Source organism: Brachyistius frenatus, unplaced genomic scaffold (assembly GCF_029030835.1).
Source record: "Brachyistius frenatus isolate BFR_SWC_R1_liver_20210118 unplaced genomic scaffold, ASM2903083v1 Contig_3, whole genome shotgun sequence".
Taxonomy (NCBI): domain Eukaryota; kingdom Metazoa; phylum Chordata; class Actinopteri; family Embiotocidae; genus Brachyistius; species Brachyistius frenatus.
This window is the reverse complement of record NW_027210602.1, coordinates 2,610,016-2,625,173: the sequence shown is the minus strand read 5'-3', so window position 1 is coordinate 2,625,173 and position 15,158 is coordinate 2,610,016. Positions and strand designations below refer to the sequence as shown.

General features: G+C 40.1%; 2 protein-coding genes across 2 annotated transcripts in view; both read left to right on the top strand.

Annotated features, from left to right (window-relative positions):
- Positions 1–15,158, top strand: part of lhx6a (LIM homeobox 6a) — a 243,623-nt gene that overhangs the window by 140,562 nt on the left and 87,903 nt on the right. The gene's annotated exons all lie outside the window — the stretch shown is intronic.
- Positions 1–15,158, top strand: part of nnt (nicotinamide nucleotide transhydrogenase) — a 36,464-nt gene that overhangs the window by 5,065 nt on the left and 16,241 nt on the right. Inside the window, exons 3-13 of the mRNA XM_069702968.1 lie at positions 1,473–1,702; positions 3,471–3,688; positions 4,336–4,423; positions 4,584–4,672; positions 5,616–5,803; positions 6,237–6,370; positions 6,475–6,666; positions 7,835–7,988; positions 9,082–9,243; positions 11,906–12,016; positions 14,814–14,959. Of these exons, the coding sequence (XP_069559069.1) occupies positions 1,473–1,702; positions 3,471–3,688; positions 4,336–4,423; positions 4,584–4,672; positions 5,616–5,803; positions 6,237–6,370; positions 6,475–6,666; positions 7,835–7,988; positions 9,082–9,243; positions 11,906–12,016; positions 14,814–14,959 (1,712 nt within the window). The remainder of the gene's footprint in view (positions 1–1,472; positions 1,703–3,470; positions 3,689–4,335; positions 4,424–4,583; positions 4,673–5,615; positions 5,804–6,236; positions 6,371–6,474; positions 6,667–7,834; positions 7,989–9,081; positions 9,244–11,905; positions 12,017–14,813; positions 14,960–15,158) is intronic.

Below are 15,158 nucleotides of genomic sequence, written 5' to 3'. Positions count from 1 at the left end.
AAAGTATAGTCATTATCTACACCATGAGATTATCAGTCGCCCATGTGAAGTGTTTAGATGTAAGATAATGTTTGTTCACTTGTTTTAAAGGCCTGTTGTGGTGGATGGATCTATCTATTGGTGTCTGCTCATCCTGAGCAGAATATAAAGGGCATGTTTGTTCAGTAATATGATACCCATGTAGCCGGCCACCCAGATCTCTCACTCTTATCTCTCTTCGTCTTCATTTAATTGCGACCTGAGTGCTAAATGCAAATAGGACATATATGTGGTGTACCAGCAGTGGCCTATTTTGACCTTTGCTTTATAGACATTAAAAATCATATGGACAGCTGATGATCAGTTATTTCTTTAGTTGTTAGAGGATGCGTCACCACAGCAGGGGGAACAGGAGAGAGAGAAGGCAGCCTGATCTTGTGTTTATGTATAGATGAGGAAACGGAGGGAAAGAACTGCAGTGGAATTTTCCGTAGGAGCCAACACATCATGTGACCTGTCGCCTAGCACTTGACATAAATCTGAGGACTAAAAATAAGACACTGACCTATTATTATTTTCAGCCAGTTTATTCGGTCTCTATGCTATTAATTTAGTCTCTTCTTAGCTACTGGTTCATGCCGTTATTCCCACTTATCAGTTTTATTCTTCCCTCTTTGTGTCGGAGTTAGAATGGGGTTTAGTGTATCCTGCGGTGCTTAAGGAAAACTCCTCTGCCCCATGCAGGTTGAAGCCTGAAAACTATTGGACAGTTTACCACGACATTTGCTACAGACATCCATAACTCCTCAGAATTAACTGTAATAAATGTGGTTCACCCTTGACTTTATAGCTAACAGGTTATATAATAATATAATAACAGGTTATAGCAATATATGTGTAAAACTGATAACAATGCCAACAGCCTCAGTTTTAGCTTGTGCTAAGTGCTAATGCTGCCAATGTTTGGAAATGGCTCCCACTGTATTAAAGGACACAGACCTTGTCATTCGGCCTGCAAAGGTAATTGCTTATACAGTACACTATTTATAGTAAACATAGTTTGAAGCTGTTTAAAAGAAGCTGTCTACACATGCATTCATTGCAGTGATGCTGGAAAATGTCTATTGCGTTTTCAAAGATGTTTGCTTCACTTCATCTTGTGTATTGTTGGTGTATCGTTCTGTTGTTTTGGAGCACGATACATACATTTATAGAAAGTCAGATACACACTGCACATTTCTTCCATCTTGACATGTTTTATTTGTTCTTTGTTAAAATGTGCTTTGATACTTTGAAAAAACTCTTTGGGACAACCGGATTGTGTCAACAACACCTTAGTTTTATAGCCTGTTGATAATAAATTATTGGGCACATAATATGTTTAAAAAAGGAAGAAACGATTACTAATTGCTCTGACATGAATCCCAGGGTAATCTGTAAACGGTTGAAACTAATCTTACATCCTCCTTTATTGTCTCTCCTCTCCTCTCCAGGTATTCCATACAAACAACTCACAGTCGGCGTTCCCAAAGAAATTTTCCAGAATGAACGTCGTGTGGCGCTCTCTCCCGCCGGCGTCCAGGCACTCATCAAACAGGGCTTCAATGTCGTCGTGGAGTCCGGAGCCGGAGAGCCATCCAAGTTCCATGATGAACAGTACACCCAAGCTGGAGCGACAATTAAAGACTTAAAGGATGTCCTGGCATCGGATGTGCTGGTGAAGGTAAAACAGAGAGGAGAAGAGAGGGAGGAGGAGGCGTATACAGTAGTTGGATGAAACCTTGCAAGTAGTTGAAAATGTTAGAAATGTCTTGTTATCTGAAGGACTGGTTACGAGGAGAATATGAAGAGGGAAGAGGAAGGAACAGGGTGGGCCAGTCAATGTTCTGAAGCTGGCAGCAGCTTTTGGCCCCTGATGTGCATCTTCTGGTGTTCGATACAGAAGGAAGAGGAGGAATAACATATGAGTTAAAACTGCAAGCAGTGATATGCGGGCCCTCGCATGCTGCACGTCGGGGATCCAGCAGGTCGGGGCCACCGCTTCCCGCTTGCAGTTTAAATTTTTTTCTCGACCTCATTCGACCTTTTTTTTTTTTTCTTCTTCTTTAAAAGAAAAAAAAAAAAAAGGCTTTTTTTGGTGGCTTTAAAATCTTCAAAAACTCATGAAAGTAGGTGCCTGACGCATGTGCAAAGGTTCGTGAGGTTTGGAGCATCTTTTGACCTTAAACATCAACTTCCTGTGTCACGGTGAAACGTCAAACTTAGCCGCATCGCCCTGGCTATACTATATACTCTATACTATATACAAAAATTAATTTTGGGTCACTTTTTTTTTAATCATATTTTGGACAACATACTTTGGATATTTTGGATGACTGTTTTTTGATCACTTTTTGGATTATGACCTTTTTCTGAAGTGACATACATGCCTCAAGTTACATAGACAACTGCTCTAATTAGCAATAAAAAAATAAAAGTCTCTTTTGGACTTTTTTTTTGTTTGAGTTTTGGTTTGGTATTAGTATGACTGCACATACAAACCCATACCTGTGTGGCTTACCGTTAGAGGGATTCACCATAGGAGGTGTCGCCATCCGTGAACCACGTGGCTTACCCTTACAGGGATTTGCTCTCCGTGAAGCGTGTGGCTTATTAAGGGGACTCGCCCTCAGTAAACCATGAACCATGTGTGATACTTGAGCAGGGCCCGTGTCTTCATGATGCCGTTTCCAGCTGGGGGTCAGCGTCGTAGACCGCTGGATTATCTTCAGCGCCGGACAACAAGTCGTGGCAGGAGAAAGTGTTTCACGGAGTTCACTCAGAGCCTTAGGGTTAGGGTAACCGACAGTCTGGTTAACTCAACAGGTAGAAGATTCTACTTCACCAAGGATGCTATTAATGGTTCAGATTCCACCTTGGCCTGTTGATGGTGATTCAACTTTTAGTGAAGTTGAAACGTTTGGAGAAATTGAATTTTTTTTTTTTGCATACACTACACATTACAGGAATAAATTTAATATCACTGCAGACCCCCTTGAAGACACGTATATCTACTATCCAAAGAATGTCTGTGGCAATTTTGGTCGCATTTGAATGAATATTTATGAACAGTGGTGTTATAGGTTGCGCAGTGGTTAGCAGTGTTGCCTCTCCGTAAGAAGGTTGGGGGTTCGATTTCTCCTTTTGTTATGACTTTTAAAAAAAAATCATACTGTAGCATGTCATCCAAATTATGAAAAAAAAAGTCATAATACAGCAAAAAGTGACCTAAAAGTAATTTTTGGGTCACTTTTTGGCCGCCACACCGATCGACGGAAACTAATTCTTATAATTCCAAACATGTTAAGAGGGCACAGATTAAATTTCAAGTCGGTCCGACAAAGAGAGGGAAAGAGACTGAAAGAATAAAAGTAAATTTAGAAAGCCAGTTATGCTGGTCTGTGTCATAGTCTCCTTGTACATGTATCTGAATCAAATTTTTCTGGTTTCAGGTCCGTGCTCCCGTTTTCAACCCTGATCTGGGTGTCCATGAGGTGGAGATGATGAAGGAAGCAGCAACGTTGATCAGCTTCATCTACCCAGCTCAGAACCCTGAGCTGATGGACATACTGTCCCAGAAGAAAGCCACCGTCCTGGCTATGGACCAGGTGCCCAGAGTCACCATCGCCCAGGGTTTCGATGCACTGAGCTCCATGGCAAACATCGCAGGGTATGTACACCATGCCTTCAAGGCAGGTAGTGTTTACTGAGAGTGTTCACTTGGGATGGGCGATCTGGCCCTTAAATAATGACTGTATTTCAAGGTCTTTCTGTGATAATAATATTCTTGATATTGTGACAAAATACTGAAATATTTGTATTATTGATTTCAAAAACATAAAAATGCTACAAAATAATTGTTATAGTTTTTTATGTCAGTGTAAACAGAACAGTTTGCCTTGAAATAGTTTATAAAACTTGTGTAAAAATGATCTCTCAGTAACAGTAACTCCCAGTCAGATTCAGATTCTTTATAAAAGTTAGCCAGTTTTAACCATGTTGGTTATTACTGATTTATGTCCTACCATTATGCTGTGAAGCATTATGATGTCATTACATCAACAAGTTAGAATGTTACCATTATCATGATATGAATTTACTTCTTTTTTTTTTTATCACAAATTGTAACGATATATCGTGAATGATACGATATGGCACACCCAGGGTGATATTTTTTAGATGTGTTTATTAGCAACTACAGCTTTTGTTTCAACACTTCTTGAATATGAGACATGTTAATCATGTAAAGGTACATTTTATACTTAATGTTCATATTCGTTAATGTCACCCTTTCTTAATTAATTGCCGTCATTGCAGGTACAAGGCAGTTGTGCTGGCAGCAAACAGCTTTGGACGTTTCTTCACGGGACAAATCACAGCAGCTGGAAAAGTGCCACCTGCAAAGGTGTGTAGTGCGACTGCGTGTGTTTCTATAGTTGGCACTTTTTTTTTTTAAATTTAGAATGATATAATCTGTGGACGTGTCTATGCCAGTCTTAACTTTAATCATGCTACATGACTGTACTGACCATCCCTAACAGTTGTTTGTATGCGTGTGTGAATAGGTGCTGATCATTGGTGGAGGTGTGGCTGGGTTGGCAGCAGCTGGTTCTGCCCGATCCATGGGAGCCATCGTCAGAGGATTTGACACCAGGTATGTTTGTTGTCTGGTATGTCAGAATTACTGACTTTGAAAGATTGTATTTGCACAGAAGTGCAGATTTCCATCCAATACATGTTGCGGTCAGCTGTTAATATGGCCAGTATTATTGATTAGGCTTGACAGTCAGTTTCACCCATAGTGAAAAATACCCCTCTAGCTTCTTCACAATAAAACACGTCCTGTGTTTTGCCAGGTGACCACTTGTTGTTTTCATTAGCAGTACTTTATTACATTGTGAATGAAATGAACAGTGAGGCTGTTATGAATTCCACCGGTTTACGTGCCTGCCTTCGTGTGAATCCCTCATACCTGTAGTGGACTCCACCAATAACAGTATGTGTTGCTATGCAGAGGTAACTTCTGAATGTAAATACAAATAAATGTTCACAGTAAATGATAACAAAAATGTGGTTTGATTTCATGATAATCTTAAGGACGTTTAACTTTAAGGGCCTTTATACAGTGAAGAGCTTCTTCTTATAAAGCACAGTTTTGTTCTATGGATACATAACAAACAGTGTTACTCCTGAAAACTTTTAAGTGTCACCTCTAAGGCTGCAACTATTTTTGTATTTATTGATCTGTTAATTATTTACGCGATTAACGATTTTTTGTTTGTTTATAAAATGCCAGAAAATCTATTGATCTCACGATAATGTCTTCAACTTCCTTGTTCTGTCCGACCAATAGTCTAAAACCCAAAGTATCATGTACGATTATGAAAATTATTTCATTTGACAAACCAGAACGGACAATTGTTTGGGGTTTTTGCTTGAAATGTTAGAAACAGGTGTTTGATTTTTAGAATAGTCGCCTAATAATCTTCTGTCAATCAAGTAATCGATTCTTTGACTAATATTTGCCATTTGAATCACATGCAGCGTGTGTTCTCATGTTGAACCTGAGATATTTTCTCATCTCCTCCCTCTCGTAGAGCTGCAGCGTTGGAGCAGTTTAAGTCTCTTGGCGCTGAACCGCTGGAGGTGGACTTCAAGGAGTCAGGAGAAGGCCAGGGGGGCTACGCCAAGGAAATGTCAAAGGAGTTCATCGAGGCAGAGTTGAAACTTTTTGCCAAACAGTGTCAGGAGGTGGACATCCTCATCAGCACTGCTCTTATCCCGGGTATGCACAATGCACAATGGCTGTAAATCTACAAACATAGACTGTCCTCAAAGTCAAGGCCATGTAAACAGTTGTCTGTTTGAATATCACAGAAGATGAGACCTTCAGGTATTCAGAGAATTTAGAAATAAGTAAAGACAAGTCTCAGAAAGTGACCATTAAAAATAATTTACCAGAACATCATTTCCAAAAGCTTCACATTTGTTTCATTACACTTCAGTTTTTGTACATAGACTGGACACATTACAGTAATCTCAACTGCAGTGAACATAAGTCACTTGTCGGGTCATAATGTGGCCTAGAGGCTCTTTATCTTAAATTTTTTACTTTCTTTTTCACTGTTTTTGACTGGATTTGAAGCTTAACTTACATTATTTAGTTTCCACCTGACCAGTAACGACACCATGTCTGTCTCTCCATTTTCACATTGTAGGTAGGCGGGCACCCATCCTCATCACCAAACCAATGGTTGAAAGCATGAAAGATGGCTCTGTGGTGGTGGACTTGGCTGCTGAGGCTGGTGGAAACATTGAGACAACAGTACCCGGAGAGCTGACAGTGCACAAGGTCGGTGTGTACCAAAAAGAAAGGTTTATGTTGGAGGTCATGTTTCTGTCACTGGAATCTTCCACTCTAATTTAGTATGATTTTTTTTTAATTTATTTGTTCAGGGAGTGACCCACATCGGCTACACAGACCTGCCGAGTCGTTTACCAACACAGTCCAGCACTCTGTACTCCAACAACATCACCAAGCTGATGCGGGCAATCAGCCCCGACAAGGACAACTTTTACCTCGATGTCAAAGACGCGTTTGACTATGGGACCATGGATCACGTTGTCAGAGGATCCATTGTCATGCAGGTACGAGGCCTCATGTGGCCAGAAGCCAAACAAACATACATGTGCAGTTGGTGTAAAGGTCACATTTGACAAATATTTCACGGGTTGCAGCACAGAAAAAAGAAGAAACAATTCAACATGTTGTAGGTCCCTGCCACAGTCACTAGATGTCACCCTAAGGACACATCTTCTCTTCTTATTTTCTATTTGCAGCCTCTTTACAGCTGCAAGTGTCCCCTCACTATCAAAAAAACCTATGTTCTGACAAAACTGGCTTGGCATGATGATAATATTACACACAAGCACATAGGTGCATGTCTCAATTATTTCATGTTTATGTTGAGGAATCAAATTTTTGTTAATTGCAGAAGTTAAATGATTATACATTTGTAAAACTAGTAGAAACTGCTCTTCAGTTCTCTGTTCTACTTGTCAATAATATTGGCATCCTTACACATCGTTTAAAAAAAAAATCTAATTATGATTTATGGAATCAAAGTTGGGTCAGTCCACTTGTGAATTATAAATAATTTACTGTCAGTTCAGATGAACTCCTCTGGATTCATTGTCTTTTTTAAGTATTGCAGATACATTTAACTTTTATTTGCATCTTTGAAAGGATCTCCTTATTTATTTTTTTGTGTAATAATTTAAAAATAGTGTCGCACAAGTTTATTTTCCAGCAGTAAAAATTACCTGCGCGGTATCCTGTTTAAGGGATCCTTATCAGAAATCTTTTTTTTATTATTATTATGTGTTGGACTGAATATACATGATTACCAGCTAATATATTGTTATCAGAAGACTAGAAAATAGAAATCTGTAATATTACTCAATGTACAAGACACACCAAAACTACTGTACATATTTTTATTCATGCTGATCCTTAGTTTGCGTCCTTGATCTTGATCGTGTGGTCTAGTGTTCCATGGATTTGCAAATGCAACACAGGTCAATGTAGAGCGTCAGGTAATGACATCGCAGAGTTAAAATCAGAATTAATGTGATTTTATATCATATTATGTCATTTTGCCCTAATTAGCATCACTTGTTTCTCTCTTGTCAATAAGATGTTGATCCCTGCCAGCTGAACCATTAATTTAAAGGTTAGGTATACTTTTTATTTGCTCTTTTCTCACCTTTTCTGCCTTTTCTCTTTGTGCCATTCTCTATTTGTTGTTAACTCCAGAATGGGAAGAACCTGTTCCCCGCTCCTCAGCCTAACAACATTCCCGTCGCAGCTCCTCCTAAAACAAAGTCTGTCCAGGAGCTAGAGGCGTCAAAGGCTGCACAGATCTCCCCCTTCAGGGCCACACTCACCACTGCTGGCGCGTACACTGGAGGTTAGTTGTTGCCAATTAATCTGAATGTGCCATTAAATTTAGATTTTCTGGTACAAAAATTTGGAAGATGCTAAATTGCAGTAAAGTGCACTTTTACACAGTTTCCTCTTTCATGGATGGTGTTCATCATCATTGGGTCTTGAGGCAGGTTGAGGTCTGCCATGAGGTGAAGGATGGGTTAAAAACCAGCTTCTTAAGTCACGGCTGGAATGTGCACAGGAGGCATAAAGTGACAGAGGCACATTACAAGCGGACACACACACACACACACACACACACACACACACACACACACACACACACACACACACACACACAGACACATGCACCCTGTTAGCGTCAGGAAGTGTGCATTGTAAAAAATAGTGTCACGCTGAGTGTTTGTTTGAAGTAGTGCTGCAGTGAGGGGTTCCCATGGTGCTACACAATACTCTGTGTAAGTGCACTGCATGTAGTTAATGTGGTTCACACATTGTTTAGGTGCTTGAGTAGTTTCCTATTTAACACCACCACTCAGCTACTGATGTTAGCCGCTCTTTTTTTAATTTTTAAACGACCAGAACTTGCTCGGTGCTGGTTACGTGCTTATTAACCCTATCGGTATGGCAATGTTGCCATTTTGACCATTTAAGGTTGACCGCCCGGTGGCCAGTCTTTTACCTTTCAGTGTGTAAAAGAGAATTTGCTACAATTATCATCAATGTAACCCAGAGAAATTGCTCTTTGACTAATAACTCTAGCTGTCTGAAGTAAAAGGAAATTAGGACAACATGGGTGGTCAAGTGCCTACCACATCTTCCAGGAACTAAATGTGCTTAGATTTGGGAAAATCTGCTGAATCCAAAGCTCACTTATACTTCTCATCAAGCTGCCACTGCAAAGATGAAAACAGGTTAGGAAAGGGAGAAAAAAAATACTTTTAACTGCCCAAAGTTATGTCATTTTATCTGACCTTTCTGAAGTCTTGGCCTTTATGTGAAATATTTGGTAGTTTTACATCTTTACTCTTTGTCCAAAATGTTCACAACTCCTGGATATATTCTCTGTGACACTCTGACTTGTATTTCTTCAACCACGTTTCCCTCTTTTCAAGGTGCTGCCACCCTGCTGGGTCTGGGCCTGTCAGCTCCCAACGCTGCCTTCACTCAGATAGTCACCACCTTTGGTCTGGCCGGCATAGTGGGATACCACACAGTGTGGGGAGTCACTCCTGCTCTGCACTCTCCACTCATGTCTGTCACCAACGCCATTTCAGGTTGGTTGTGTTTAGTTTGTCTTATACAGTCAGAGAGTTAAACTTCCAATCAGTGCGAATGCTCATGGATGGATCATTCAGCACCCTTGTGTAGGACAGGTGTGGGCAAAATGTTAAAAACACCTTTCAGCATAATGGAATCCACATATATGTCAAATCTATGTCAAGATTAAATTGTCACATTTAGCTTAAAATAATAAAAGCAATCAGACGTATTTTCATCAGCGCTTGAAACTACCTTTCTGTTGTTAGATTAATGTTGATATTATCAGTCTGGACAAAATTAACTTTTCTGTACTGAGCTAAAGCGATCATATCAAATTAATCAGTCGTAGAAATTACATGTCTCCACAGATGCTAATGCGTGACGCTAATAATTGGATCTTGCAGAATAAAAAACAACAAATAACGAAACTATAGCTTCAAATCCTTCACAGTATACTAGTAAAAATGTAAATTAAATAAAAGATTTGAACTGGAATGAATAGGTCACATGTCAGTCCAGCACACTTCTATAGTCTCGCTGTTGCTTTCTCACCATTCAGTCCAAATAAAAGTTTCAAAGATTGTGTGCTTATTGTTGGCTGCTGCTTAACACCGAGGGGTTAAGAGGTTAGAGAGGTAAATGTATGTGTGTGTTCTCGCACCTTTGATCACTCTGAAGCCCCACAATGGGGTAGGAAGTAACACACCACCAGTGATCTTTGAGGGTCAGGGAAGTCCTCTGCTCGTTTACTTGCGCTCACAGCCGGACATCAGAACCCGGCAGCGTAACAGCCAAGATATTCACTTTCTTAAAAACTTTATTAGTGACACCTACACCTGATTCACATGGTCCCATCTTCACACCATCTTCCTCAGGGGGTCTCTGCCCTTTTATTTTCTGCCTTCTTGAAATTTACTGTCCGCGACTTTGTGAAGTTTTTCAAATGCCATCGTTCATGTGATCACACTAAAAGGCAGAAGTTCACAAGACCATCATTGAATATCAGTACGATTTGAGAAAGTTATTTGTGTTAAAGTTCATTTGAAGGTTTATTTTCTTTCAATGTTGTCCGCTCCCCCTCCGTCTGCCCTCTGTCTGCCCTCCGTCTGTCCTCACCTCCTCTTTCCTCTCTGTCCAGGTATTTTTCCTTCATATTTTGCCTCATTACCTTTTTTTTTTCTGTCACTGACTGACTGCGGTTATGGAAACAGTGAGACCAGCTGAACTCTGTTGTTGTTGTGCCAGGCATCGTAAAGACACACACACACACTTGCTCACAGACATTAGGGAATCACATTGGAATTCAGGGATTTGAGTTTGGGACAGTTATATTCTTCATGAAGAGATGATCGTGTTACAAGCAGTAGTAACTGATCGATGGGTCATCTTTTATTTCAGATACTCGTTTCATATCCAGTGGCTCATTGAAGCTCATCTGCATATCTGGTGTCTGATAAAAATGCTTTAATCTACTTGAGAGCACTGATTCACTGCCACACTCCTGCCTGTAGCCCACTACCTAATGTCTGTGACAGCCTACAGGCCCTCAGCCCACCCACTACATACATCAGTGAGTGTGTCACAGCAGGTGTTCGCGTGTGTCCACTGATCCCTATTGGCTTTCTTTCTGGCTAATCTGTTCGTTGTAGTGGACAGGCATGCCTTTGATCTCCTTCTAACTGGTGTAATTGTACCTATTTTACTTTCTTTAACAAAAAAAAAAAAAACTTGGCTTTACCATGCTCCTTTGTCAGTGACCAAGTTGTGTTTTTTTTAAGGATGGCCAGGCTCTGTATTTTAGAATCAGGATAAATGTGAATTTAGGGTATTCTTTTTGTATTTTGTAGTGTTAAAAGATATAATATGTAACTTTTCTGCACTAAAATGCGAAAAAACAAACTACCAATTTTTGGAAAACTTCCTATTCATGCAGATTGTGCCCTAAAACATTTGCTTTAGTAGTCATCTCTCTTTTTTATTTAACAGTGCACATTTTAAAGTAGCTTCTGTTTAAATAGAACTTATGAAAGGACGTTTAGCAGCATGTGAAACTTTGTGTTGCACACATGATTATATGACTGACTTTGGAGAAAGAGGTCAAATTTAACTTTTTCCTCATTTGAAAGTCCAGTCTAGCCATGTTGACTTGAAGCACACACACACACACACACACACACACACACACACACACACACACACACACACACACACACACACACACACACACACACACACACACACACTCTCTGTACCTGTTAGTCAACCGAAATTGCACAAGTGCGTGTGAATACAGGCTCCCACAGTGCTATGCATTGCATCTTACTGCCTGTAAATCATTACAGGACTGATTTTATCAAGGTTTCCTGAGCCTCTTTTGGTAAAAAAATAAAAAATACAGACACACACGCACACACACTGTCTCCTTCTCTCTCCTTCTCTTTTTATCTCTGTATCTTCCTATTTCTTTCTGTTTCCTATCTGGGAAACAAACCGTATTCCAAGCCAAATGTTTGTAGATGTGCTGATTAAACAAATCTAATAATTGATCATATTTAATGACTAAATTAATGTGTTTAGACCTTTTTTTCCCCAACATCTTCACCAAACTTTTCATAGCCCTGTATCTTGTATTGTGAAATGCGGGTTCCTGATTACTGACATGTTGGTGTTCTGCAGGTCTGACTGCTGTGGGTGGTCTGTCCCTGATGGGAGGCGGCTACACCCCAGGTACCACTGCTGAGACACTGGCTGTGCTCGCTGCCTTCATCTCTTCTGTCAACATTGCTGGTGAGTCACCCGAACATAGACTCACAGTCATCCCCGCCAGCTACAGCAACCTAAAGCCAATGAAATATCAACTTAGGCTGAAGATTGAAGTGTTTTTTATATTGATTTATAATTGATTTATAACATAATTATAACATAACATTTATAACATAATTTATAACATAAATTCAAACCAAGTTTTGTTGCTGCCCCTTTTCTACCCACCTGCTCAGACCTGGCTTGGACCACACACATCCATTCCTGCTATTACCCTTAATAATTCCCATTATAATGACAAAGTGTTCCTGCAGTCATTATAATACTCGTCACTCTTGTAATAGTCCTGGGAAACAGAGTGCTCCTCCAGGCCTGAGCCATGAATTAGATGTAATTTCTCCTATTAGCTCACAGCCAGACATCAGGGGAGGCTTTGATGCAAATGAATAGTAGACTGGCATACTGGACCAGTTGAGCTTGTTTGTTAAAGTGGACTGAAGCTCCACAAGTATTGTGAGAGATGCAGGACACCACAATGTTTTATGTTCAAGTCAGGGCCCTTTATGCTCTGTGGCATTACTGTTCAAACCACGTTTTAGATTTCCCTCAACTTTACCCTTTACAAAAGCATGCTAAAATACCACAGTCTTCATAGACATACCGTCCACTTGTTTATTTAAATTTGTGATGTTCTCTTTGGGTTCGGTTCCACATGCACATTTTTAAGCACTTTACCACATTACCCATAAACCCATGGGAATAGAAAAAACATTCCATCGAAAGGGACCGAACACAATGGTGAAATTTAGCTCCAATAAAACAGACTGAACTTTTTTTTGCCACATTTCCACAGTCAAAGATGTTGGAATGCATAGAAAACACCTGGGTCTGTTGAATGTAGTCAGCCAGTGGTCAACCTCACTCATTAGGTTCAGTAGTTCCCTCGTTTCAATCACTGACCTAAATTATATCATTTACTCTGATCGTAGGTGTCTCAAACTAAATTCAATCCATGCTGTAAGCAGACATCAAGACAGTATAGACAATCTAAAAATGTAAATCATCTGCAACTCACATCCTGTGTGCTCCTCAAAAAGGAAATCATAATTTTAAAGGGAGAGCGATATTTCTTGATTAAAAAAAAAAAAACGTGTTTCATAATGGGACGATATCTGCACACCAATCAATCATTACAATCTTCATCTACATATATAGAGAACTTTTTAGACTAAAGACAATAAAATCTTACCTTGCGAGGCAGCTAGAATCCATCATGTCAGGCCTCACGTTTTGCACTAGTGTCCAGACCTCAGTTGTTTGGACCAATGGGACCCTCTAAGGACCTACTGGCTGCTGCAGACGTGGTTTAGTTGTGACAACAGTAAGAAACAACCGCTAATTCAAAAACAACGATCTGATTGAAGTTAGCCCAAAGTCGACGGTGGTAGACAAAGGGATCAGACAAAGGGTTCTTTACCATGCTACTGGTACGACTGTATTGATCACAATGTCAGTCTGTCAGTCCAAACAACACTTCGGTCCAGTATGCACCAATTGGATGGATTGCCTTGAAATTCTTTCATTGGTGGTCCCCAGAGGATGAATCCTGATGACCTGTGAGGAAGATTCTCTAGCTTTTCCTCGCACCTCACCAGCAGGCCAAAGTTTTCACTCAATGAAATACCGCAACATCTACTGGATGGAGTGGCATAAAATGCTGTATCTGCATTCATGGTTTTCAGAGGATGAATCCTAAAGACTTTGGTGAGCCCCTGAGTTTCCACCAAGCACCACCGTGAAGGTTTGGTTTGAGGGAAATGTCTCAACAAGTATTGCCATTAACTGTAGTAAAGAATCTCTTGACTCTTCTAGCAAAATACTTTGTTTTTTAACCAAACACCTCCAATATGACACTCCCATCATTCCCGACTGTTTAGCAAATGTTAGCATGATAAGATGCTAAACTAAATGTGTGAATATTTCACATTTTGAACATTATAGCTGCTTCACAACAGTGTGTAACATGTAAGTACACTGAAGTTAGATTAACATATGTCTTCGCTGGCCTGGGTGTAAAGTCTTTATCTTGTTTTAGCCTTTATGACTTGGATAGTGTTGCTGATACACTTTTTTTTTTTTCTTGTGAGCTTTCTAAATATAGTGCCAGTGAAGCCATTCTGTTTTTAAAAAAGAGTAACCAAAGGAACTGGCAAATCCTGGCTTTGCGTTTCTTAAATACAAGAACATTCCTCCATATTAATATATTGACACAGACTGGTCTGCAGTAATAGTAGTCAGATTATTATTACATGTTTTAACCAGGACATTCTATGACTATTATTTCATGTAGTGGAAAGAAACAGATGCTAACCTCTGATTCACCTTTGTATGTATGGGTGCGTGTGTGTGCACGTGGCTACAATCATGCCAAAGGGGAAAAAGGGAGGCATACACACGGAAATGTGATCTTCTCTTGTAAAGCAGTGAGACACTGTCTGGTCTCTGTTTGACACCTCTGAGGTTTTGTACTTGAAATATTTACACTGACATGAAGTAGACTCATTAAATTCCTAACATTGGTTATTGGGCTTGGCAACAGTTTTTAGCTGTTGGCCCTAAAACACCTGTTGTCTAAAAATATCCATATTTCAGGTGCCTCGGCTCCCTGCCTGTTTATCCCCGTGTCAAAACCTGTTTCATTTTTTTTTTCACCTGGATTTTTGTGTATTTTTGTTACCTCTTATTCTGTAAAGATGCTTTTAAACGTGATCTAGTGCCACTTCAAGAACAAGTGTATTCATTTTCTCTGTCTCTCACGCAGGTGGTTTCCTGGTGACTCAGAAGATGTTGGACATGTTCAAACGTCCCACTGATCCTCCAGAGCACAACTACCTTTATCTGCTTCCTGGTGGCGTCTTCCTCGGAGGCTACGCCGCTGCTCTGCAGTCTGGATACAACATTGAGCAGGTGTGAGAGGATGTTTATGGCATGTCCACGCTCAGTTCAGGAGTGTGTTTTCTCTGTCCCTCACAAAACAGCCAATAACCACCTCCAGGGTTCCAAAAGGATTCTTGGTTTTCCCAGATGTTATTTAGGACCTTCCAAATATAATCATTCGGCCTTTTTTTTTCCTCCTGTGATCCTTCAATCATTTATCCACAACCCC